At 44.5% G+C, this 23,144-nt stretch overlaps 1 protein-coding gene across 1 annotated transcript in view; it reads left to right on the forward strand.

The window, feature by feature from the left end:
• LOC132394515 (uncharacterized) overlaps nucleotides 1-23,144 on the forward strand; it is a 122,602-nt gene that overhangs the window by 13,189 nt on the left and 86,269 nt on the right. Inside the window, exons 3-6 of the mRNA XM_059970783.1 lie at nucleotides 3,538-3,828; nucleotides 14,595-14,855; nucleotides 15,850-15,966; nucleotides 21,315-21,416. Coding sequence (XP_059826766.1) covers nucleotides 3,538-3,828; nucleotides 14,595-14,855; nucleotides 15,850-15,966; nucleotides 21,315-21,416 — 771 coding nt within the window. The remainder of the gene's footprint in view (nucleotides 1-3,537; nucleotides 3,829-14,594; nucleotides 14,856-15,849; nucleotides 15,967-21,314; nucleotides 21,417-23,144) is intronic.

A 23,144-nucleotide genomic window follows, 5' to 3' on the forward strand; every position in this document is an offset into this window, starting at 1 on the left:
AACACCTCTTTCCAGCAATCAACGCCCAGTTAGAATGTCTGCACCTACCAGGGCCTTGAGGCAAAGGATATCTGTTGTGTCCAAGACTTCACTGGTAATGATTTTCTTGTCATCACATTCAAGTCCACAGTGGGATGGCAAAAGCTGCTGCAGGGTTTCCGAGAGAAGGGGAATGAGGCACCGCTGTCACTGAACTTCAGTTGTGAAAGTTTTCACCTTCCTTGCCCGTTATGTCGAGGGCCAGGAAACTGTGTGGACGTGAAAGATGTGTTTGGGATCTGGACAAGCAACTGACAGGTGAAGGTCAAGATTAGGATGGATGTGAATGGCTCCATCATCCACTCTCTCTCAGTCTTCACCATTGGAGGGAACCAGAGTTAAATAGTGATGCTGGTCAACCAAGGCTGTGCTGTAACAGTAGCAAGCCTGGTCATGTCACAGCCCAATGCAGTGCAGTGCTCTGGAAGGTCACCAGACAAGAAGGCCACCAGACTAAGGTCTGCCAGGAGGTAAAATGCTATAATCTGTGTGGAGAGACAGGCCACCTCAATGAAGTCAGACCAAAACATGCTGGTACTGAGGCACAGGTAATAAAACTGGGAGCTGTCACTGCGAATGCCCAGACAAATTTCATTGTGCCCACCACCAGCACAGACGAATGAGGAGTCCATGGAGGAGAGGAGAGCAGAGGGACAAGAAGAAGAATAGCAGATGTGAAGAGGAAGAAATCTCAGAAGACTTCATCCAAAAGGCAATGGGTTGCTGACAATAAAAAGAATGGGATGGAAAGGGCAGGGAAGCAAACGGATACCAATGATCTCTCTGACGCAGGATGAAATAAGTGCAGGAAATCAGTGACCAGGCAGAGGAAGCACCAAACAGGAGAGGAAAAGGCAGAAAGTGGAACTTTGAGGATAAGGAAGGAATTCTGCTGACCGCTCACCAGACCCGGGACACTGAGGGCAGCAGACAGACCATAAGCCCCTGGCTCCAAGAGAGTGGGAGTAACACAGTGCCTTGGCAACACCAGCTCTGGGAGTTGTACATCAACCTCTGACTCCCAGGCTCAGCAGATTTGGAGCCATCACCCCTCCCCTCCAGCTCCAGGAGTCCAGGAGCAGACCAATGTCCAGCACACCACAGCTCAGAGAGGTAGAGGGTGTGGGTTGACCGGTGTAGGATGGTGAAAGGTGAGCAGTGACCGACTTACCCTCAGGTACATCACCAGCATTGTCACACTGGTAGGAGGATCATCCTCAGTTCCTGAGCCCACAGTGTGGCAACTCACCAAGTCCATGGGCATGACAGCTCAGGCTGAGTGACCTGGACATGAAATGTGATTCAAGAACTAATCATAGATGTAAAATTGGCATCATTGAATGTGATCAATGTAAAGAGAATCATGTGATGCATCAACACCTTACAATAACTGGTTAAGTTCAAGGCCGATATGACTTTTTTTACAGGAGTGTGGGCTAACACATTCTGCAACTACCAGAGTTGGTTGTGATGGTGGCCCCATGGTTTGTGTGGTTGGGGGCAACGATTGTCATCCTTCTGGCCGGGAATTCAGTTACATGGTGACAACTTCTCAATCACCCAAGTCAGAGAGGTGGTTGGGGGGTGGCTCCTTGTGGCATACATAATGTACTGAAACACTCTGCTCTGGTTAATGAACACGTACACCTCACCCGTGCGGAGCGAGCGGCTGGCCATCCTCGAGCCGCTCCCACCACTGCCGGTGACGACACAGCTGGTCATTCTGGTTGGTGACATCATCGATGCAGCTGATAGTGCCGACAACAGGCTGGACAGCACCTCCAGATTCCTGATGGAAACAGTTAAAACAGACAAGCTGCACAATGCCTTCAGCACCCCTTCAGAAGGATGGTGATGGGTCACTGACTGAGTTGTACTCGGCTACGTGGGACTGATGGGCCCAAACCTGCTGGGAGTGTACAATGCAATACTTCCAGCCGGCAGCATGTCAGACTCCATGAGGAAGGGCATCATTCCTCTCATACACAGGCAAAAGGGGCAAAGGGATGGCATCAGAACCTTCCTCAGGAGTTGGCAAAGATTCAGCATCACATCTAAAACTTTGACAAACCACTGTAGATGTGTGGTGGAGGGTATATTGACTGGTTGTGTCACAGTCTGGTATGGAAACACCAAAGGCTTTGAATGGAAAACCCTCCAAAAATTATCGGACATGGTCCAGTCCATCGTCACTGATAAAGCCCTCCCAGCCATTGAGCATATCTACACTGAGTGCTGTACAGGAAAGCAGCATTCATCATCAGGGACTCCCACCACCCAGGTTGTGCCCTCTTCTCACTGCTGTCATCAGGAAAAATTACAGGAGCCTCAGGACTCACATCACCAGGTTCAGGAACAGTTATTACCCCTCAATCATCATCAGGCTCTTGAACCAAAGGGGATGACTTCACTCACCTTCACTTGCCCCATCGTTGTAATGTTCCCACAAACAATGGACTTGCTTTCAAAGACTGTTTATCTCACGTTCTTGATATTTATTGCTTATTTATTACTATTATTACTTCTTTTTGTATTTGCATGTTGTCTTTTGCACATTGGATGGAGGTGGTCATACTTTGATTCATTTGTGTTTCTTGTAGTTACTGTCAATGCCCACAAGAAAATAAATCTTATTGTTGTATATAGTTCTATATGTGTACTTTGATAATAAATTTACGTAGTATTTTGAACTTTGAATAATTGTTTGGAATGGACTGACATGGTAAAAAATAAAAATTGGGACCTGGGGACGATGCTCCCTATCGATATCTGGGAAGAACCTGGTCAACAAGTGTGAGGTGCTCTCAGAGCAGCCATAGTTGGTGCAAGTGTTGCCCATGCCCCGCTCCTCCAGCTTGAGAATCACCCGAGCTGTTTTCTGGTTTATCTGGGGGTCTGAGATGAAGTGGGTCAGATGCAGATCACAACGCACAAACCCCTGTATAATGGGAGCAAAAGAGTACCCAATGTGTCCCTCACCCTGATGACCAACTTCATGTGTGGCTGCATCAGGCTGTGTGTGGAACCTAAATACATGGGCACCAGGTACCACCATGTGCTGAGGTTCTGCCTGTCCCCTGTGTTGCCAAGGTGTTGAAACTGAGGGATGTTCCTGAAAAGGGGATGAATGAACCCCTGAGAAATCTGAGGGTGAGGCAATTCAACTTTCTGAGAGATGGAGAATAGAGAAATCTGAAGCCAGTGAATTGTCAGTTTTGGAGCCAGTGTAGATCAGAAGCACTGGGGTCTGGCTTGAACAGGTATAGTGTGAAAATCTTGGATCAGCCAAAGTTGATGAGGGGTTTGAGGTGGGAGGCTGGGCCAGAAAGAATTTCTGCAACATTCTTGTCCGAAAGACAAGTTCCTGTAACACCAGTAAAGAGTGGCACAATATCTATTCAGTAGTATGTTCTCATTTGCTGTAGTTTCACAAAGTTCTCTGTTTAAATGTTTCACAGTCACCACATTTTAAATGAGTACAATTATTTTTATCAACAGATAAAGTGAAAGAAAAGGTTGGTCTCCTTGGCTCATCAGTTTTACTGGATCCTGAACTCAAAGTTGATCCCAGCAAGAGTGAAATAGTTTGGACCTTCATCAGCCAGAACATTTTGCGTCATGTCCCAGGTCACAGCTTAGTGGAACCGAGTGACCAGTTCAAGTTTCGTCTGCACTTTAATACTTCTAATGGTGCTCTGACTGTGAATGGAGCAGAACGTCTTGACCAAGGAGATTACACCTTCATTGTGGATGGACAAGAACTGCTGAAAATACAACTGCGCCTCTTTTGTAGGTAGCTTCATGTTTCATAGAGCATAGAACAGTACAGCACATCTCTGCCCATTTGGCCCACAATGTTATGCTGACCTTTTAACCTATTCCCAGATAAATCTAACCCTTCCCTCCCATGTAGACATCCATTTTTCTTTCATCCGTGTGTTTATTCAGGAAGTGATTGGTACAGAATTCACCATAGTTTTTGTGGTTGTATTTTCCAGTTGAGCCTAAGTTGGGCACCTCACCTGATAGAGTAAACACTGAGGTAGCAGGTATTGAATGCAGCCGTCATTCAGCCCCCATCTCTGTGATGTCCCTGTCATCCCAAGGAGGAGCCCGTTCGGGATTTGATCTAACACTCATTGCTGCACTGGTGGGATGAGAGAAAAAGAATTGTTTGTCAAATCTGAGGCTTGGGTTTTTTGTTGGAGAGAACAGAAGGAAATGGTTGTGAAGTGAAAGGGTGGATGGATGGAAAAGGTGGAGAAATGGAAAACATAGCAAGAGAAGGGGTGGGAGGGGAGGGAGATACGAAATACATCAGATTAGTGTGGGAAATGGGGAAAGGGGCATGACATGTTGATGGCATGAATTTCAATAAGAATGATAATGATTATAAGAACTTCATTTGTCGAGCACTTTTCACACAGATGATGCAGTTCAAAGTGCTTTGTAATAGGATAAAAGTACAAACATGAACAATAAAATAAAATAAGCATACAAATAAAAGACAAAATGATGTCTGTAAAAAGCAAGATTAAATAAATAGATTTTAAGCTATTCTTTTAAAAGTCAGCTGAATCTGAATCCCTTACAGATTTAGGTATTGAATTCCACCGTTTAGGAACATAGTTCAAGAATGCTGACCTGCCTATTTTCTGATGAGGCAGAGTTTTTTTCACATTTTAAGAGACTGATGGAAGAAAACGTGAGAGCCTGAGCAGGATTATGAAAGGAAAGTGATTCTGTGATTTACTCTGGTCACAAACCATTAGGAGTTTTAAAAACAGGGAAGACAAGATTAATATTAATTTAAAAAGATACAGAAAGCTCCTGGACCAGCCAAATTCTGCCTCCCCTAATTCTTAGTGGTGTGTTTAAGTGTGATAAAACCATTGTCTACATTGTGAAGTCAGTAATGTATTGAAATAAACTTTTTGATTCTGCTTGATAATTCCAGGTACAAAGTTAAGGACTAGAATTTTGGGAATCTGACCAGGGAGGAAGATGGAGGATATAAAAAGAATTAAGATTGGTGTTTCTGTTTATGTTTTTGAAATCCATAACATGCCCAAAATGATCATATTAACTTTGTTGTTTAAACCCTGCTTCTGACATAATGATTCAGTCCCTGGAGAAGGTGATCAATGAAAAATATTTTGTGCCTAGATGATAAAAAGGCAACAAACCTGAGAATATTCTCTGAAATAACAAGACTAGAATCTTATTGAAAAGGCTGAGATGTCAGGGTATCGATGTTCCCTGTGCAGATGGGTCACTCTTGGGTCAAAATGCACTAATGGAGTCTGAGGGAGGGGGTAATTCCACAGACTATTAAATGTACACCTTCCCCTTCCTCCTGAGGTGTCGTGCCTGATGGTTTCCATGGTCAGTGCCCGTTTCATTGATTTCAATGTCTGTTCCTCATGACAAAAGTCAGTAAAGCACTTCCATGTGTGAGGCTGCTCAGTCCCACTGGGAAAACAGCAAGAGTTCTTGGAGCTGGTGGTAATTCCGGGATGAAAGGTGGTGATGAATCAACATATAGGAGGGAGACTGAATATCTGTCTGAGTGGTGTCACAGCAATAACCTCTTCCCCAATGTCAGCAAGACCAAGGACCTGATTACTGAGTTCAGGAGGAAACCAGAGGTCCGTGAGCCATTCCCATCAGAGTCGGAGAGGGTCGGCAACTTTAAATTCCTTGGTGTTATCATTACAGAGGACTTGTGCTGGGTCAGCAGTTAAGAACAAAATGAAGAAGGTGCAGCAGTGCCTCTACTCCCTTCGAAATTTGTAGAGATTCAGCGTGACACCTGAAAATCTGACAGACTTCTGTAGATGTGTGGTGGAGAGTATATTGACTGGCTGCATCATTGGAACCACCAATGCCCTTCAACAGAAAATCCTACAAGGAGTAGTGGATACGGCCCAGTCCATAACGGGTAAAGCCCTCCCCACCATTGAGCACATCTACATGGAGAGTTGTTGCAGGAAAGCAGCCTCCATCATCAGGGACCCCACCACCCAGGTTATGCTCTCCTCTCATTGCTGCTATCAGGATGATGGTATGGGAGCCTTAGGACACACACCGCCACATTCAGAAACAGTTTTTACCCCTCAACCATCAGACTGTTGAATCAAAGCAGAGTGACTGGGAAGATGGATGATTGGGAAGCTTTTAAAATCTAACAAAAATCTACTAAAAAACTATAAAAAGGGAAAAGATGAAATATGAGGGCAGACCAGCCAATAACATAAATCAGGATACCAAAAGTTTTTTCAGTTATATAAAGAATAAAAGGGAGATGAGAGTTGATATTGGACCGCTGTGCCAGAGGACTGTGAGTGTCAGGGAGCAGGAGTGAGTGTCAGGGAGCAGGAGTGAGTGTCAGTGCTATTACAAAGGAAAAAAATGCTAGGCAAAGTGAAAAGTCTTAAGGTGGATATATCAAATTTATTAACAATTCTTTGAAGAGGTAACAAATAGGGTGGACAAAGGTGAGGCAGTGGATATTATTTACTTAGACTTTGAGAAGGAGTTTGATAAGATGTCACACATGAGGCTGTTTAACAAGATAAAATCCTATGGCATTACAGGAAAGATTATAGCATGGATAGCAGATTGGCTGACAGGCAGAAGGCAGTTAGTGGGAATAAAAGGGGGCTTTTTGGTTGGTTGCCAGTGACTAGTGGCATCCCTCAGAGATTAGTACTGGGACCACTGCTTTTCACATTATTAGTCAATGATTTAGATAATGGAATTGATGTCCTTCTGACAAAGTTTCCGGATGATACGAAGATAGGTGGAGGGGTAGGTAGTGCTAAAGAAGCAATGTTTTTGCAGCAGGACATAGACAAATTGGAATGTAATGACCTGGGAAGGGATTCACTGCTAATGTTCATCCACGGGTGTTTATCAGTAACTAATGCGTACATGTTGAGTGAGGTAGATATTCATACACCAGATGAATTGTTACTTCACCTGTTAAGTACTGTTAAAATTGCTGGGTGGAGGTTTGATAAAATGGCGGGTCAATGCGAAGCCGGGCCTGAGTACGAGCATGGTACCGCGATTGGGAGAATGGGGAGGCCCCAAGCGGCCGTGACAAGTCGAAGATTAACCACTAGCAGGACTACAAGGCCGGGGATTTGGTGTTCACCAAGATCAAGGGCTACCCACTCTGGTCGGCCCGGATTGATGGAAGGAGCTGTCAAATTGCCATCGAATAAATACCCCATCTCCTTCTTTGGCACCCATGCAACAGTCTTCCTGGGAACAAAGGACCTGCTCCCCTATGAGGAGACCAAGGAAAAGTTGGGCAAGCCGTACAAATGGAAAGGATTCAGTGAGGGATTGTGGGAAATCGAGATAATCCAACCATCACGAAGTCGGGATATCAGGAACCTCTGCCCCATCTGAGCTCATGGGAAGGTGAAGGGGACAGAGAGAAAAAGGAGATCCAGGAGGGTAGCAGCGATGAGATGTTGAAGCTGGAAGGTCACCTTCAAGTGGAGGATGCCCCTGGTGCATCTTTTCCTGGTGATGGTAATGTCTAGTGTCCCTGTGAGACAAGCTGGGGAGGAACTAGTGGAAAAAGGGAGAAAATTGACCACTGAGTTATTCAAATTTGGGGACTCCCTGGTGCCTGCATGTTGGAAGAGGAGGTTGGTGGAGAAGATGTTGAAGCTGGAAGGTGTCTTTTCCACTGACGAGTTTGATGTGGGTTGTTCCAAGAACACTCATCACACTATCAGGGTGACCGAGGACACCCTGTTCAGAGAGAGGTTGTGGCGACTGGCCCCTGCAGTGGTGGAGGACGTTTGGCAGCATTTTCTGTAAGTTGAAGGAAGCTGGGGTCATCACCAAGTCCTAAAGCCCCTCTGCGTCCCCAGTAGTAGTGGCCTGAAAGGAGAATAGGGAAGTACGGATGTGTGTGGACTGTAGGACTCTGAACAGGCCCACCGTCCCTGACCAGTATACAGTCCTGAGGATCAAAGACATGCTGGCCTGTCCGAGTGGTGCAAAATGGTTCTGTGTCCTGGACTTGAGGAGTGGATCCACATGAGTGAGGCCGACAAAGAGAAGATGGCATTTATATGTCCCTGGGATTCTTCCAGCTTGAAAGGATACCCCAGGGCATATCGGGAGCCCCTGTAACCTTCCAGTGGGTCATGGAGAAGACAGTGGGGGATATGAACTTGCTTCAGGTATTAGTGAATCTGGATGACCTCATAGTGTTTGCATCCACCTTGGAAGAACATGAAGCGAGGCAACTGAAGGTACTGGGCTGCCTGAAATCTGAAGGGTTAAAACTTTCCCTGGACAAGTGCCAGTTCTGCAAGATGTCTGTTAGCTATGTTTCTGAGTCTCCCGGGACGGAGTAGCTACAAATCCACCTAAGATAGAGGCAGTGACCACCTGGCCAAGGCCTCCAACTGTGATTGCTCTGCTGACCTCGGGTTCGTGGTTACTATCGGAGGTTTGTGAAGGGCTATGTGAAAGTGAGTCACCCTTTGAATCAGCTTCTGTGTGGTTACCCTGCCTTGGGGAAGAAAGGAGAGGAGGGTGGAGAGTTTCTTAGCCCTTTGGACTGAGGTGGGATGCAAAATATGAAGAGGCCTTTCAGTCACTGAAGGAGATGCTGACCCAAGTGCCTGTGCTGGCTTTTGCAGACCCCCGATTGCTATGTGTACTGCATAAGGATGCCAGCTGAGCAGGGTGGAGGGGCATCCTGTATCAGGATAAGGGCACTGGGTTGAGACATGTTCAGCCAGAGTCTGTCACCCTCCAAGAAAATCTACCCCACGCATAAGTTGGAGTATCTGGCGTTGAAATGGGCTGTGATGGATAAGCTGAGTGACTACCTCTATGGTGCCAAGTTTGAGGCGAGAACGGAAAATAATTCCCTAACTTGTATCCTGACCTCAGCAAAACTGGGTGCCACAGGCCATCGGTGGTTAGCTGCATTGTCTGCCTATGATTTCAGCCTGAAATACCAGCTGGGAGGCAGGAACATTAATGCTGATGCTTTGTCCTGATGTCTACATGAAGGGCTGGACAGGGATGAAGAGTGGGACAGCCATGTGTAAGTTTGCCATCACCGTGAAGGCAGAGGGAAAGAAGGGGCAGGATCAAGTGGTGGATCAATTGGGAGCATCTGATGATGCCAATCCACAAGTCTACTGTAACCTGACTGCTCTGAAGACAAATCAGTTGCCAGAATTGAGTTCTGGGGGAAGTGGCAGCTGCTCAGTGAGATGACCCGGGCTTCAGTACCATTTGGTCAGCGGTCGAAAAGGGAGACGTGGCTCAGGCGGAGAAGAAGAAACACGCCGTGGTGCCTCCATTGCTGAGAGAATGGCCCCAGTTAGAGTTGCGGAACTAGATCCTATACTGGATCATGTCACCTCCAGACCGACCTCCGCGTTCCCAGCTGGTTCTGCCAAAGCAATGTTAGAGAATTGTGCTTCATGATGATGAAAAGTCACTTCATGATGATTCTGGACATTTGGGGCTTGAGAAGACCCCAAGAGAAGCTGGAGGTTGAAGAATACTGTAAGTCGTGCATTCGATGCATACCACTGAAGATGCTTCCTACACAGGCAGCTCACTTGTCCCACTTGCAGAGTGCGGGGTCCCTGGACCTGGTGTGCCTGGATTTCTTGTCAATAGAACCCAATGGCAGCTACACAGCGAATGTCTTAGTCATCACGGATCATTACACCAGATATGCTCAAGCTTTCCCTACCAAAGACCAGAGAGTGTCCACAGTGACCAAAGGGTGATGGGAGAAGTATTTCATTCATTATAGCCTCCCCAGGCCAGTACATGGTGATCAGGGATGGGATTTCTTCAGCAGGCTCATCCATGAGTTCTTGGAGTCAAGGAGTTGAGGACTACACCCTCTCACCCGTAGGGTGATCCTCAGCGTGGAGGTTTAATCAGACCTTGCTAGACAGGCTTGGAGATCAGCGGGAGGAGCAGGTAGAGTCAATGTATTGGACATCTGGTGCACAGTTACATCTGTGCCTGAAATGAAGCTACTGGGTACTTGCCAAACTATCTGATGTTGGCACGTGAGGCAAGGTTGACCATTGCCCTTTGCTTTTGGAGTGACAACGACCATCTGAAGTATGTGTCTGATATTGCAAGCGAGCTGAAAAGGGTTTATGGGGTCACGGCTGCCAAGCAAAATCAAGAAAATAAGAGGAGGTATGATCAAAAGGTGAGGTTCTCCCAACTCCTGCCAGGAGACCGAGTCCTCATAAGGAATTTCGGGCTACCTAGGAAGCATAATTTGGCTGACCACTGGGTGGCTACGCCCTATGCGGTGGAGAGTCAGATGTGAAACCAGAGGATGAGAATGGGCCTGTTAAGTTTCTCCATCAGAAGCAACTTCAGCCTCTGTGACAAGAGGTTCAGGTTGACCCAGAGCCCGACCTGGAGCTTACACCTAGTAAGAGGGCACTGCGGTGACACGGGGTGACTGCAGGACCAACAGCAGGCGAGGTTAGGCCGGCCCCTGCCACTGAGACAAATATTGATTCGGAGGATGAGGACCTGATATATGTTGCCTTTTGCTAACTCCCCACTGATTGAGGAAGAGACGCCCAACCCTTCTCCTGCTGAGTCAAGTGATATTGGGGGGGGGGGCACTATCTGTGGATTGCCTCCGTTGCAGCAGGACCCTGCGAGGGATGAAGCGGGGCTTAGCCAAGGGACGGAGGGCTCCGAGTTGCAGGTGGGCACAATTGATAGACTGGGGAGGCCTCGCCAGGTAGACCAGAAGTATCCCGAGTAGTGTTGGAACGTGAAGAGGTAGATGAGGTCTCACAGAGTCAGGAGACAACCGGATAGGTTGGCCTATGTAGCACTGGGGAAACAGAGTGTGGCCCCTACTACTTTGGGGAGCAATGTCCCTGCCTTTTACACATGGGTTGAACTTTCTGTTTTGCAGGAAGGGTTGGTGAATAATCTCAATGTCATGAGGACATGACTAAATTTGATGGGGAAAGTGTAACACCCTGGGAAAGGTTTCACTGCTAATGCGATGGTTTCTCTTTAGCAGCAGTGTTTGAGTTATGACTAGAGATAATGGGGGCTTTGGAATGTGCAGCATCCAATGAGAGGAGTGTTTTTTCTTTCTTGTGTGTCTGAGAGTGAAGGATTTGCAGGTTTTTGTTTGGCAGTAGTTGGAGAGAGAAGATGCCAGGACAGGGAAGCTGTAGACTGCAAGGCGGAGTCGACGACGCCTGGGGGAAATCGATGGAGAATGAACGGATGGGGAAAACTGAGCTCCAACGTGTGCATTGTTTCATTAAGATGGACCCTTTATCTTTTTGTTTTCTTTATTAACCCTATAGTCAAATTAAGAATTATATATTTCAATTGTTTAACTGTATACTGTGTACTGTTTGTTATTTTGTGGTACTGATTTGTAACAGGAACACATCACACAGCATCCACACAAACAAGATTTCACAAGTTTGGCTGGGCTGGAGGCTGTCTTCCCCTAGACTAATGCCACTGGCTGAACCTGAGAGTTACAGGAAGAATGGGCAAAAAAGTGGCAGATGGAATACAGTGTTGTGAAATGTATGATGATGCATTTTGGTAAAAGGAACAATAGTGCAGACTATTATTTAAATGGGGGAAAAGTTCAAACGTTAGAGGTGCAAAGTTCTTGTGCAAGAGTTCCAGAAGGTTAATTTACAGGTTGAGTTGGGTAAAGAAGTCAAATGCATTGTTGACATTTATTTCAGGAGGAATAGAATATAAAAGTGAGGAGTTAATGCTGAGCCATTATAAGACACTAGTTAGGCTGCATTTGGAATATTGTCAACAGTTTTAGGCCCCATATCTCAGAAGAGATGTGTTGTCCTTAGATAGAGTCCAAAGGAGGTTTCTGAGGATGATTCTGGGAATGAAGGGGTTAACATATGAGGAGCATTTGGCAGCTTTGGTCCTGTACCCACTGGAATTTTGAAGAGCATTGGGGTGGGGGGGTTCTCATTAAAACCTATTGAATGTTAAAAGGGCAAGATAGGGTGGATGTAGAGAGGATGTTTTTAGCCAGAGAATATTAAGTCTGTGGAATGCTCTGCCACAGACTGCAGTGAAGGCCAAGTCCATGGGTATATTTAAGGCAGAAGTTGATTGTTTTCTGATTGGTCAGAGTGTCAAAGGATATGGCAAGAAGGCATGTGTATGGGGTTGAGTGGGATGCGGAATCAGCCATGATGGAATGGCAGAGCATACTCGATGGGCTGAATGGCCTAACTCTGCTCCTATGTCTTGTGGTCTTATGGATGCAGTGTGGGGTACTCTCGTGAAGAATGCTTCACCCTGCAGTCTTCAGTGGGCTCGTGGTCTGACACTGATCTGAACTCAACTGAAGACTACTGGACTCCTGGTTTGATGTTCGATATTGTCTCATCTGCTTGCTTTTATCTGTTTGCACAATCTGTTCTTTTTTTGCACATTGGGTGCTTGATGTTTTCTTGAACGGGTTCCATGATGTTTCCTTGTTGTGTGATGGCCTGCAGGATGATGAATCTCAGAGTTGTACACTGTATACACACTTCAATAGTAAATGCACTTTGAGTCTTTGACTCCCTGAACTCGGTGGTGTGAGTCCTGAGGCACCTGTACCACCTTCCTGATGGCAACAGCGAGAAGAGAGCATGGATGCTGCTTTCCTGCAATAGCACACATTGTAGATTTGTTCAGTAATGGGGAGGGCTTCACTCATTTTGGACTAGGTCGTATCAATGGCTTTTTGTAGGAGTTTCCATACAAGGTCATTGGTGCTTCCATTTGCTGTTGTGTAGTCAGTCAATTTGCTCTCCAGCACACATCTCCAGAAATTTGTCAAAGTTTCAGATGAAACTTCACAAGCTACTAAGAAATTAGAGGCGCCGTTATGCTTTCTTTGTCTTTTACCCTGTCTTTAAATTCCCTCGTCACCCATGGAGGCCTCATCTCCTGTTAAGCGTACTTCTTCATCTATGGGATATACCTGTCCAACACCTTGCAAATTGCATGCAGAAGCTCCAGCTTTTGATGTTCTGCTGCCGTCCCAGATGGTGTCCTGTTCCAACCAACTTTGGCCTGTTTTTCTCTGTAATTCCGTTTATTCCACTGCAATTGTGATATATTTTCACCCTCTCAAACTGCAGAGTGAATTCTGTCATAGTATGATCACTGCCTCCCAAATGTTCCTTTAACTTAAGCTCACTAATCACATTTTCTTCATGACACAACACCCATTCTAGAATTACCTTTCCCCTAGTGGGGAAAGTTATCTTAGTTGTTCTAAAAAGCTATCTGATATGAATTCTACAGATTTCCTCTCTTGGGATCCAGCACAAACCAGATTTTTCCAATTTACCTACATATTGCAATCCCCCATTATGATTGTAACATTGCCCTTATTACAGAATTTTTCCGTTTTCCCCTTGAAATTTAAATGCCACTTCTTGTTTGTTTATTGTTTGCAGGAATGCACATAACTCCCATCTGGGTCTTTTTACCCTTGCATTCTTTTCACTCTTGTAGAATCCTACAAAGATTCTACATCTTTAAATCCTATGACACCTTTTTCTGATGATTTGATTTCATTTTTTTTATCAAAAGCCACCCCACTCGCTCTGCCTACCTGCCTGTCCCTTCAATGCAATGTTTATCCTTGGATGTTCAGCTCACAATGATCTTCTTTCAGCCACATCTCAGTGATGAACACAAACTTGTATCTACCAGTCTCTAAATGCATGACAAGATTATCTGCCTTATTCCGTATATTGTGTGTATTGAAATATATCATCATCAGTCTTGTATTCTTCACCCTTTTTGAATTTTCCCCTATGGTACACTGCACCTCATCTCACTGACTGGAATTTTGCCCCATCATCTGCCTGTCTTTCTTGACAGTTTCAATGCACACTGCATCCAGTTGAATACCAACTTACCCTGAGTCTAAATCCTCCCCAACTGTTCGAGCAAAACTAACCACAAGGATATTGGTCCCTCTTGGGTTCAGGTGAACACTGACATTTTTCTACAGGTCATAACTGCCCCGGAAGAGATCCCAATGACCCAGAAATCTGAAACCTTGACCCCTGTACTACTTCCTGAGCCACTCATTCATCTGTACCATCATCCTATTCCTGTGTCTGACTGGCACGTCTATGAACTAGCAAATGAAGATCTAAAACAGAGATGAAACAGTTTTGAGTCTTTGCTTCCACAGCTCTGAAGGTGGTTTGGAATCTTTGAATATTTTTGAGGCAGAGGTAGACCGATCCTGGATATGCAACAAGGTGAAAGGTTAGTGTGGGTAGGTGGGAACATCTACCATCATGTTAGCTGTGATCTTGTGCAATTGCAGAGCAGGGTTGAGGAGTTAAATGGCTTTTATTTCCATTGTTGTGTATCTATTTGGTGTGTAGAACTGACTGTACTTTCATAACTTTGTACCTATCTGGTGCAAAGTTACATGGTAAGATTGCATTCTACATCAAGATAGGAATATCATGGATTCATATTCTCTCCTTTAGCTGAGCTCTCAGAAGGTTCCATATTTACTAACAGCAAATCACTGGGAGTCACGGTCGAGCTCACCTGTGATGTCTTTGGAGATTCGAATGTGTATCACTGGAAAAAGAATGGAGGGGAAATCTCCCAGCGTCACCAACTAACAGATGAAAACAGAAGACTTGTTATCCCAAGCGCTTCATTTGAAGACTGTGGAGTGTACACCTGCATCACAACCAATCCTGTCAGCTCCATCCAGACAAACTACACCTTACTGTTGCGAGGTGAGCTTCATTTATGAATGACATTTTGCAGTTAACATTTGTAACTACCTACTATTGGTGGTCTATTGAATGTAGCCGATAAAAAATTGTGCTGTAGCAAAGAGGCAATAGATGAATTAATTGAGTGCACAGAATCACGGAATAGTTATAGTAGAGGCGGAACCCACTCGGCTGTTATGAATGGATTGTTTCTCTCAGAGACCAATTATTGAGTCTTACTGTTCTGTCCAATTCCCACAGCTCTGTAAATTCTCTCTTTCAGCTAATTATCCAGCACACTTCTGAAGTTATTGTTGAATATCCCTTCACAATTCCTGACAATGAATTCTAGATCCTGTCCAACTACTGTTCATAAAAAAAATCCCCGACATTTTTTGTTCATCTCCCATTCTTGACTGGTTTTAGAAAGTTTCACAATGATTTTCTTCCTTTTTATATCTCTATTCATGAAGGCAAAGATCCTAACTTTATTCAACTACTTTCTTAACCCTTTCTACAAATCTCTTGTTGTTGTAACCATTTAGAATTGATTCCTTGAGTTTGTATGCTGTTCTCATTCTTCCGACCCTTGGGATGGATCAAGAGCAGATAATGCACTTCACCGATCAATTCCAACAAACCGCCCACATGTGCCTTTGTGTCGCAGCCCCTAATATCAGGTGGAAAGTAGCACCAGAGTGTGTGGTGAAACTTGCATCCTCATATTGTGTTGGTTGTTAATGCAAACCATACATTTCATTGTATGTCGTGATGTACATCTGATAAATAAATGAATCTGAATAATCCATTCTTGATGGGTATAACGATGCATTGTGATTAATGATTCTCAGAGTATAGTCAGTTGGTGTCAGCCTGGGTCACAGATTGGTGAGATTAGACCGGGGTTGGAACATTCCCTTCTCAGCAGGAAATGATGGAACATTATGGTTGTTGCATCATTCATTATCCACAGCCCATTAGATGTTTAATGATTTGAATTTAATTTTAATTTCAGGATTTTCCCTCAAGGACGTTGTAATGCTTGCTGCATTGACTGCAGGACAGGTGATTTCAGTACCAGCTCTTCATTCAGCGATGTTGCCGGGCCAGTGGGGGTGGAAAACCCTCGGAGGTATCTATCATTGATTAAGTTGCTCTTTCATGTACATTCAGACACCACCCAGTAAACATGAATGAACTTTAACATTAACAAGGGAAAATGCGGGTTATCATTTCATCATCGATAACTCCCATTCCTCCCCCCCCACACTTCCCCTTGTCTCTGTGACCTATGGGGTGAAATTGCCAATTTCCCCCCATTTTGAGGTGCTTTGCAGTGACACGGAATACCTGAAACAGTCCTGGAGTCACCTCTGACCAAACTGCAGAAGATATTTGGGACAAGTGGCCATGAGAGGAGCCGTCTTCATTCACTCGTGTTTGCTGCATTGTGTTGTCTCATCTCACTGTGTCACCAAGTCTGTTTAGAGGTGGGACTGAGGGAAAGATGCCCTTTCATCCTGATGGTGGCTGTGCCTTTGGAAACGGGGGCCTCATTCACATAGAGGGCAGAGTTGTGAAGGGAGTTCTACTCCCCATCTAGTGTCGGGGGGGTTTGAGCAGTTGTGACTCAGGCCTGCGGGTGAGCGTACAGTACATGTGACTCTTTCTTTCAGACTCCGTGTCAGTTTCTCTTGGGTGTTTGCAAAAGTTTGTTTTGAAAAAAACCTTTCATTCCAATGCCGTTTTCCACAAGGGACACCTCTGTCTCCCAGAACCAAAGAAGATGCAACACCTTCTTTATTACCTCTTCCCTTTCCCCATTCCTGGCACACATATAACCCCTCCAGGTAAAGCAGTGAGTGACTTGTACTTCCAATTCTGTGTCCTCACAGCAGTTTCCTGCACATTGGAGAAGCCATTACAGGTTGTGTGACCACTTTGCAGAACTCCGAGGCTAACAGTGAGCTTCCAGTTGCCCATCACTTTAGTTTCTTCTCTGATTTCCCCATCATTAAAATATGGAACATACAAATTGTATTTGGAAAATACAAAGCTCATATCCCCATACTCCATCTCTACTCCCATTAACAATTGAACAAAATTTGTAATCCCCCAATCCTCCGGAATCTCTCCCGTCCCCATTGATGATGCAAAGATCATCGCCAGAGGCTCAGCAATCTCCTCTCTCGCTTCCCACAGTAGTCTCGGGTATGTCTTATCTGGTCCCAGTGACTTATCCAACTTGATGCCTTCCAAAAGCTCCAGCACATCCCCTTCTTCCTTAATGTTTATATGCTCAAGCGTTTCAGTCTGCTGTTGATCATCCCCACAATTGCCAAGGTCTTTTTCCCTGGAATACAGAAGTAAAGTACCTCCACTACCTCTTCCAGCTCCACATGTTTCCACTATCATACCTGATTGGTCCTATTCTCACATGACTCATCCTCTTGCTCTTCACATACTTGTAGAATGCCTTGAGGATTTCCTTAATCCTGCTCACCAGGGCCTTCTCATGCTCCCTTCTGGCTCTCCTAGTTCCATTCTTAAGTTCCTTCCTGGCAACCTTATCATTTTCTAGACCTCTAACAGTACCTAGTTTCTTGAACCTTTCGTAAGCTTTTCTTTTCTACTTAACTAGATTTTATTATATATCCTTTGTACATCATGGTTCCTGAACCCTACCATCCTTTACCTACCTCAATGGAGCATACCCATGCAGAACACCATGCAAATGTCCATGAACATTTGCCATGTTTCTGCCGTGCATTTCCCTGAGAACATCTGCTCCCAATTTATGCTCCCAAGTTTCTGCCTAATAGCATCATATATCCCCCTACCTCAATTAAATGTTTTCCCAAATTGTCTGCTCCTATCCCTCTCCAACACTACAATGAAAGAGATAGAATTGTGGTCACTACCTCCAAAATGCTCATCCCATCGAGAGATCTGACACCTGACCAGGTTCATTTTCCAAAACCAGATCAAGCACAGTCCCTCCTCTAGTTGGCATATCTATGTATTGTGTCAGGAAATGTTCCTGAACCCACCTAACAAATTCCTCTCCATCTAAACCCCTTGTGCTAAGGAGATGCCAATCAATATTAGGAAAGTTAAAATCTCCCATCACAACAACCATATTATTATTTCACTGTTCCAGAATCTGCCTTCGTATCTGCTCCTTGATATCCCTGTTACTATTGGGGATCTATAAAAAAAACACCCAGTAGAATTATTACCCCTTTCCTGTTTCTGACTTCCACCCACGCTGGCTCAGTAGACCATCCCTCCATGACTTCCACTTTTTCTGCAGCTGCAATACTATCCCTGATTAGCAATGGCACACCCCCACTTTTTTTGTCTCCTTCCCTGTTCTTTCTAAAACATCCAAAGCCTGGGACACTCAGCAGCCATTCCTGGTCCTGAGACATCCAAGTCTCTGTAAAGGCCACAATGTCATATTTCCACTTAATGATCCATGCTGTAGGTTCATCCGCCTTGTTTGTGAAACTCCTTGCAAAAAAAAGAGACACATCTCAAACCACCAGGCTGAGTGCATCTTTGTTCTAACATCTGCCTATGCTTCCTCACAACTTCCCTACAAGCTGTTTCTCCTTGTATTTCAACATCCCCATCCTCCTACGCCCCTGCAAATCTAATTTAAACCCTCCCCAATGGCATTAGCAAACATCGCTAATAGGATATTGGTCCCCCTTTGATTCAAGTGCAACCCGTCTTTTTTGTCACACCTGCCCCAGAAGAGGTGCCAATGATCCAAAAATCTGAATCCCTACCCCCTGCTCTAATCCTTCATCTATCCTCCACCTCATTTTATTCCTATACTCACTGTTGCATGGCACAGGTAGTAATCATGAGATTACTACCTCTGCGGTCCTGCTTCTCAGCTTCTTTCCTAACTTCCTGTATTCTGCTTTCAAGACCTCCACCCTTTTTCTACCCGATGTTGTTGGTACCAATATGTATCACAACATCTGGCTGCTCACCCTCCCTTTAGCATATTGTGGATGCATTCAGAAACATCATGAACCCTGGCACCTGGGAGGCAATCTACCATCCTTGTTTCTTTTTTGCACCCACAGAATTGCCTGTCTGTCCCCCTAACTATGGAGTCCCCTATTTCTGCTGTCATTCTCTTCCTTTCCCTACCCTTCTGAGCCACAAGTTCAGACACAGTGCCAGAGGCATGGCCACTATTGCTTACCACAGGTAAGTTGCCCCCCAACAACAGCACCCAAAATGGAGTACTTATTCTTAAAGGAGATACCCCACTACCTGAATCCCTCCCTCCCCTCTCCTGATGGTCACCCACTTATCTGTCTCCTGTGGCCCTGGGTAAATACCTGCCTCTCGCTCCTGCTCATCAACTCCTCACTCTCCCTAACAAGCTGAATGTCATCGAGCTCCAGCTCCAGTTCCCTAACTCGGTCTCTAAGGAGCTGCAGCTCAATACCTCGCACAGATGTGGCCATCAGGGAGGCTGGAAATCTCCTGGTTATCCCATATTTGACACGAGAACAGAAAATTGGCCTCACAGTCATGCCCACTATTCTAGTTAGAGGGGAAAAAAGTAACCTACCTCGTCCAGGCCCATCCTCGCCACAGCTCTGATGAGCCAAAGCACTTCTACTCTGACTTGTACTACTCTGATGACCACTCCTTCAATGACTGCTCGGCTAGACAGTGTCTTTCTTTCATTTCGGGGCTTTCTGAGCATCCTTGCAAGTTGTTGAGCTACTGTGTCTGAGCACTCCTCTCTCTCTTCGAATTGATTGGTCCACCGCTAATGCTTTCTCCAGTTTCAGCAAAGCCTACTGAGGAGCAGCATTTCTTATTTCAGATTGAGTCCCAAGAGCTGCAATAATGAATTCATCAATTTCAGATAACCGGCCATCCCAGTTTATGTTAGAACTGACCACTTCTGATACACGATCAGAGTGTGTAACCAAAGCTCTGTTTTCCACTCTCCACAGATGCACAAATGGAAATCTAGGATTCTTTTTTATTACAAATTTCCAGCAACTGCAGTGTATCGTACACTATTGTTTTTCTTTCTCTCTTTTATTTCTCAGGATTCCTGTCACTCTTCTCTGTGACTAGAAACACCAAATCTCTGCAAAAATGCTGTTTGTACTATTGAGTACCTCCAGCATTTTATCTGATACACTCAGTGACCACTTTATCAGCTCCCTCCTGTACCTAATAAAGTGGCCACTGAGTGTGTGTTCATGGTCTTCTGCTGCTGTAGCCCATCCACTTCAAGGTTCAATATGTTGTTTGTCAAAGATGTTCTTCTGCTCACAACTGTTGTAACATGTGGTTATTTGAGTTATTGTCAGCTTGATACAGTCTGGCCATCCACCTCCAATCTCTCTCATTAACAAAATGTTTTTGCTCACAGAGCTGTTGCTCTAATTTTTGTTTGCATTTTGGACCATCCTCTGTAAACTCTACAGACTGTTATGCATGAAAATCTCAGTCGATCAGCAGTTTCTGCAGGTTCAAACCACCACATCTGTCACCAACAATCATTCCACTGTCAAAGTCACTCACATCACATTTCTTCCCCACTCTAGTGTTTGGTCTGAACAACAATTGAACCTCATGACAATATTTGAATGCTTTTATGCATTGAGTTGCTGCCACATGATTGACTGATTAGATATTCACATTAACGAACATACTTATCAAAGTATGTGTACGATATACAACATTGAGATCCGTCCCCTTACAGGCAGCTACAAAACAAAGACACACAATAGAAACCATTAAAAAGAAGATCGTCAAACACCTGATGTGCAAAAAAAAATACAAACAATAAAATTAAACAGATAACATTCTGAACTGAAGTTGATGGAAGTGAGCCCACAGACACGAAGCCTGACACAGACACATGGTGGCTTTGTAGATAAACTGAAATTAGAACTGAGATGGGATAGAATCCAGTGAGAGAGAGATGCAATTTCAACACCAGGGCAACAGGAACATTTGGGAACATTGATCCGGGGGGCAAAGGGATGGGAGGGAACCACAGAGACAGGTGGTCAGTCTCAGTCACACCCATCGATGGGCATCTAACATGTTGTTGGAAGCAAAATTACAGAGACAAGAGCAAATCAGGGATTATTCTTGCACCTCAGGTTAATCTTTGAACAGATAATTTAGTGATGGGGAGGAAGACTGATGATGCTGAATCAGGTGCAGCTGGATCTGATGGTTTAAAACAGTTCTCAGCAAGGACATTTACTGTTAAATATTTTACATTTGGGGGAGATGAGATGGAGGGTTTGCCATTGGTAGCAACTGGGGTGAGAGAGTAACAGTTAAAGTGGTGACAAGGGTGGGATTGTGATTTCTCCCTGGGGAGCTAGCATTGATTGATGTCCAGAATGGCTTCCAGTGTCATAATCAGTCTGCATCGATTGTTAACGGCTTTCATATTCTTTTTTTATTTCTCCACAGGGCATCTGGGATACAGATTTTATTTTCTAAGCCTGTGGATCTGTAATACTTTGTCACTTACCGCCATATACATTGCATTAATTTATTGGATAGCGGTTGAAGGTACGTGACCAATACTCTCATCATTCACAATTGTTTAATATAGTTTGCACAAATGTTAAGGAGAACAAAATAATTCTGGGAATATGCAGCTAAATAATACAATTTGAATAATAATAATAATATTTACTTTAGAACCATGGTATTCCTAATCCTGAGAGGCTGCTAAAGAGCCGGATTTGATTGAGGTTTTATTGTTTTTATACAATGATATCACATTGTCAGCACACAGAGACCAGTAGTTTATTGTCTCTGGGTTAGTTTCCTGGAGTCTCTACCCAGTTCCCATCATGAGACATTCCAGTGGGATGCTCAATATCAGCCTCTCAGGACAAGCTGAGGGGAGTAACTACAGGACCCACATCCCCCAAACCAGTGCGAGGGAAGTGTTGCATTTTCAGAAGTCTGGTCTTGGCCATTTAAACAAGTGATGGGGACTTCAGATGGTGTTACTGAGGCTACATTTACTCATTGAGAGGAGACCATGGCAGGTAGTCAGGAGCATCTCCAAGTTCCAGTCTAATGACACTGCAGTTTCCCGACAGGAGGATGTTGCACAGGAAATGACATCACCAGTGTTCCGGATGTGGAAACCCCATTAGGGTGTGAGGATGACCACTGTACACAGTACACTATTGAATTTCTGTGGAGAGCATTTCCACTCTGGAAAAAGAAAATCACAACTGTAATACATTGAATCAAAATGGTGCTTTGTAAGGGAATTTCTGTGGTAATGTTTCTCAGTCCCAACATATGGAAATAGCTTCCATCTATCATTAACATCTTGAAAACTCCAATTATGCCTGAGTAAACAGCACAGAATGCAGTCCTGGTCTGATAATTTAACACTCCAGTACACCTCTGCCTTTGGATGAGACATGAAACCAAGGAACCATTTATGTTCCCTGGGAGAATGTAATGGATCACCTGGTGATATTTCCTAAAGAGCAATAAAGTTCTCACCAGTATCCAAGAAAATAATTCTCCAGCCAATATCACCAAAACAGATTTAGCTTGGTTGTCTGATGCAGAGGTGGCAATGGATGACAAATAGTGTAGTGTAGTAATTAGTGCTTGGTGCCCTGTTTTTTTGTCATTGACGTTAATGATTTGGACAAAAATATAGGTGACATGATCAGTAAATCCATGGACAACAGCAAAATTGATGTCATAGTGGACAGTGAAGAAAGTTACCCAAGTATAGAACAAGACCTAGATCAACTGCATAAGTGGGTACAGGAATGGCAGATGGTAAATAACTTAGGACAAGTACATAGTCACCTGGAAATGGTGACATAGACAGACAGAATTGTAAAGAAGGTGGGTGGTGTGCTTGCCTTCATCAGTAGGGCATTGAGTACAAGGTTGGGACGTCACATTACAACTGTACAATCTTTAATTAGGCCACGCCTAGAGTAGTCTGTTCTAATCATGTAGCCACACTTTAAAAATGGTGTGATTAGAATAGAACAAATGCAGAAAAGATTCATCAAGATGGTGGGCAGAGTTAATGTAGATTTCCACTGACCCCATTCACAGAATTTGTCTGAATTTTTCAATCTATGTACATCAGTCAATAGATATGCAGGGTCAAAGCAGCTGTCAGAAACACTCCTGTTTCCTTCCACTGTTCACCATCTGACATTCCAACACAAACATCTGGAGTGACGGAGCTGGTGACAGTGACTGACATGTCTGAGTGATCGATGAATGCCGTGTACAGCTTTCTCT

The sequence above is a fragment of the Hypanus sabinus genome, chromosome 5, assembly GCF_030144855.1.
Source record: "Hypanus sabinus isolate sHypSab1 chromosome 5, sHypSab1.hap1, whole genome shotgun sequence".
NCBI lineage: Eukaryota > Metazoa > Chordata > Chondrichthyes > Myliobatiformes > Dasyatidae > Hypanus > Hypanus sabinus.